The 4324-nt window shown below is 37.9% G+C and overlaps 1 protein-coding gene across 1 annotated transcript; it reads left to right on the forward strand.

Moving 5' to 3' along the window:
• The first annotated feature begins 310 nt into the window (after positions 1-310).
• Positions 311-4115, forward strand: hint2 (histidine triad nucleotide binding protein 2). Its single transcript, XM_055011348.1, has 5 exons — positions 311-668; positions 900-1037; positions 2398-2502; positions 3638-3710; positions 3800-4115. Exons 1-5 carry the CDS (start codon positions 456-458, stop codon positions 3889-3891), a joined length of 621 nt encoding a protein of 206 aa, XP_054867323.1. The 5' UTR covers positions 311-455; the 3' UTR covers positions 3892-4115.
• Positions 4116-4324: the final 209 nt, after the last annotated feature.

Genomic DNA, 4324 nt, shown 5'->3' on the forward strand with positions numbered 1-4324 from the left:
AATATTGACAAATAGGTGCATACAATGTAAACAGCGAGCATTTGATTGATGTTTAATAAATAAAGAGAGGATTTGCACTTTGTTGGGCAGTAAAATCATATTTTAGACGAATGTCGCACCTGATGTGCATTTTTACATCAACTCCGGACACTGTTATCGACATATTTGTGTATAAAATTGATTAAAAATGTAAAAAAAAACCAAAAAAACAAAACCGACATACATCTGTAAAAACTTGTCTTTTCTTCAGTTTTCTCCTCTAAATGAGTACAAATCGTGGTCGAGACCCGGTTCAATAAAGTTATCTAATTTTCACAAAGCGTACCGGAAGGCAACATGGAAGCGGTACGTTAGGTGAAGCGTTTTATGTCCCCAAACAAGTTGTTTAGCCTCAAAAATACAGTTGAATTCTGATATTTTCACCCCAGAGGGCTTTAATAGCTAGTTAGCTAGCTATGTATTATCGCCAGGTTGTACGGACATTGCTCGTCGGGACCAGAGCGCCTCTCTTCGGCCGTGTTCACCGTGTTTCCCAGGTAGCTGCTGTCATCCTGCTAAACGTTTTCTTGTCGTTAGCTGCCGCAGAGCGTTTTGTTTCTGACCGCTGCCGTCCCAGCAGCTCTGGTGGTGGCTGTGATAGACCCTCACTGACCCACCACCACCCAGAGGTTCGCTTTTATTGTGCCACATTCACCAGGGTTTCTGTAGGGCATTAAAAAGAATAACCCGTGTAATTTGTTGAGTTCATGGTTGTGGCATTAAAATGTTTACAGTATGGTATTAAAAAGCATTAAATTTGACAGGCTGATTTCTGCAGAAACCCTGTTGACGTTGTTTTGCTGGAGTTACCAGCTGTTTGTGGCCCTCTGTGTCACTGTGTGTCTCTGTGACCCCTCCAGAGACCGCTGTGCACCAAAAATGACGAGGTCAGGCTGGCAGAGGAGGCCAGCAGGAAGTACGGATCTCCAGCTCCAACCATCTTCTCCAAAGTGATCGATAAAAGCATCACTGCAGATATCATCTATGAGGATGAGAAGGTAAACAACAAGCAGAATCGTCACGTGTCAGGTTTATCTCAGCTGGACACGTGGAGTTGTTTTAAAGTAAAGTTGTGCACTTCAGCCTTTCATATATGTTGTTTTTGTGTGTTTATCAGTGTTTGTTGAGGCTGAAAGATATGCAGACATATCACATTATAGTTATTTTGACAGAAACTGCAATAAGGCTTTTGTAAGTATGTTCATTTCTGTGTTTCTTTTCTTGTCTTGTCCAACCATGCATTTTTTTTCAGTTCTGGAGAGTATAATTTGTAGGCAGGGATATCCATTTAGTACCACAATGCTTCATTTAATTTTGTTAGACAATTGCAACTCCTGTGATTTAGATATTCCACTATATATCAGGAATGTAGATGAAAATCCTCGAACAAACCTTTTATTAGTTTCAAAACAGAAAAACCAAATAGCATCTTGTTTTTGCAACTTCAAATTATGAACTGTTTGAACTTGCACATCACAAATTGTCACTGTTATTTTTATAGCACATTTAAAGCAACAGCTGTTAAGATAAATTGGGTGCCATTAGAAAGATAAGACTGGCGATACAAATTCACTTAAAACCTTTAAATATTGAGGTTAAGACCCTACAGTAGTATTTGTTGTGTAACTTTACCTAAATAATTAAAATACTAAATGTTCGATCTTAGAAAAATTGCACTAAATACGACTTTAAATGACAGCTATAAATAATAAGGCTAACATAATATGATAGTAATAATAGAGAGTAACCTAAATAATTTAAGTAATTATTAATCATGGCAATTAACCTGACTAATTTCTAAATTAAAGTTACAACCCACAAAAAATATACATGAAACCCATCAAATTAAAAAAACATCTCTTCATTCCCTATGAGCAAGCTTTTTTCTTTAATGTTTTTTGTCTCCCCATTTGTTTTTGTTTTTTTAGTAATCCTTCTTTTTCTTATTTATGTTTGCAAAAATGGTAAAATTAAACTTTAGGTGATCTCACTCACTTTTCTGATATGAAATGATTATAAATTCTAGAAATTATGAGATTGCTTAACATTTTGGAATATAAATCCCACACGTCTATATTTGCATGGCACATTCAAAACAACAGGAATTGAACCAAAGTGCTTTCCAACTGAGATATAAGATTAACATTCCAAATGTACCTGACTGTAAAAATGTACGTGCAAGCGCCTGGATAGCTCAACGGGTGAAGCAGGTGACTAATGGTCTCGATTCCTGCTCACGGCCCTTTACTGCATGTCTTCCCGCCACTCTTCTCCCTCCTTTCCTGTCTGTCTACACTGTACCTATCTAATAAAGGCAAAAAAAATGTATGTGCTACATAAATATGTTGTGTTTGTCAGTGTCTGGCGTTTAGGGACATCAGCCCACAGGCCCCTGTTCACTTCCTGGTTATTCCGAGAGTCCCTATTCCCAGAATTAGTGCAGCCAAAGATGACGATGCCGAGGTAAGTTGTTCACTGTGTGATCAGAAGAACGTTTTGGTACATATGGGACACGTCGTCATACAAACACATAGACTCATTACCATGCTATGTTCTACTGGGGAGGTTTTCCACAACACTGAGTAACCTGGCTGCAGAGGTTTACTTTCAGTCACTCATTCACTATTGTTAACGGTAATGTTGTGTACGTTGCTTAACAGCAATTTTATGTTCGAGAAACAGTTTTTCTCTAGAATGTTGGAAGCACACCGTAGATAAAGCTCTAAACTTAATTTTACGTCGTGTTACATCAAAATCAGCCCAGCCACAACTATAATAAGAGTAGTAGTAAGTAGTAGTCCCACAGTGGCTGAAGGATTTTAGGAAAATATATCATTGCAGTCATGTTCACGTCATGCATATTTGCCCATCTCATCGTCAACTTCAAAGCATCAATGATTCAATGTGAACATCAAAAATGACCAATAGTGAGGAACTGAAAATGAATTATGCACATGTTCATTGCCTCATTACTAATTACAATTTTCTGATAATGTTAAATATTAAAGTGAAGCAACAGCATGTTTCATTAAATGTGATTTTAACTTTTTGTGAAATGAAGTGAATGTGTCCTCATGAGCCAACAGAAGAAGAACATGCAGAAGAAGCTTTTATCTGTCACAAATACACTACAGCACTGGAAATTCTCTTTTTGCCAACCCCAGTTCAGGTCATAGCACAGCTTCAGCCAGGATAAAGCGTCCCTGGAGCAGGTTAAAGGCCTTATTCCTCAAGGGCCCAACATAGACAGCATTAGGGGTTGAACCTCCAGAGCCTTACCTGTTGGATTTTCATTATGTGTGCTGAAAACTAAATCCAAGGTTTGTTCACAGCTGTAATTGGGAGACAAAGTGTCTCTGACTGATCCACACAATCTGTGTTAGCTAACTAGCTAAATATCAACATACAAGAAGAAGCGATGAAGATTTCAACCAGTATTTGCAGGATGTAGTCTAAACACCAGCCCAACCTGGGTCCAATCACACTCAAAATATGGATATTTGAAAGAGTTTTACATCATCAGCTCAGCAATCATTAAATATTGTGCACCCAGTCCAGGAAAAAATCTATTTTTGGCTTTCTTTTTCTCAACTTTCAGCTCTTAGGACATTTGTTGGTTGTTGCCAAAAACGTAGCAAAGCAAGAATCTTTAAAGGAGGGATACAGAATGGGTGAGTTACTTCATTTGTAACAGTAATGATCCCACAGATGTTAATGTGGACATGCAGGCTGTTTATTTACCTGCATGCTGTATTTTCAGTCATCAACGATGGAAAACACGGAGCTCAGTCGGTCTACCACCTTCACATCCACGTCCTGGGAGGAAGGCAGATGAAGTGGCCGCCTGGATAATAGTTTCATACTCATTTTTCTGTGTCTCCAACCTGCTTTCATAGGTTTATTTCCATGACATGGCATCTGTTTGTCCAATACCTGATATTTTTATCTGATTTCCTGTTCAGAACAACTCACAAAATATCAATTGTAAATATGTTGATCTAAAGAAATGACATGTAAAAATTCCGACAGTATGTTTGATACGACTGCAAATAAAGACACTATTTCTAATGCGAAAACCTTTAAACTCAGCTCACTTCTTTAGTCCTGCAATATCTGGAAAATGATACAGATAATGCAACTCCCAGCCACATGTTTTGACATTTTCAGCTGAAATAATTGGAGAGGAAGGATGAATTCACACACACGGTAAGCAGTAAGATTTGTGGAGTTTTTCTGGTCAAAACTCCATATTTTCATTGTAAATTTCAATTTTCTTGAGGCAAAC

This window comes from Amphiprion ocellaris, chromosome 6, assembly GCF_022539595.1.
Source record: "Amphiprion ocellaris isolate individual 3 ecotype Okinawa chromosome 6, ASM2253959v1, whole genome shotgun sequence".
Lineage (NCBI taxonomy): Eukaryota > Metazoa > Chordata > Actinopteri > Pomacentridae > Amphiprion > Amphiprion ocellaris.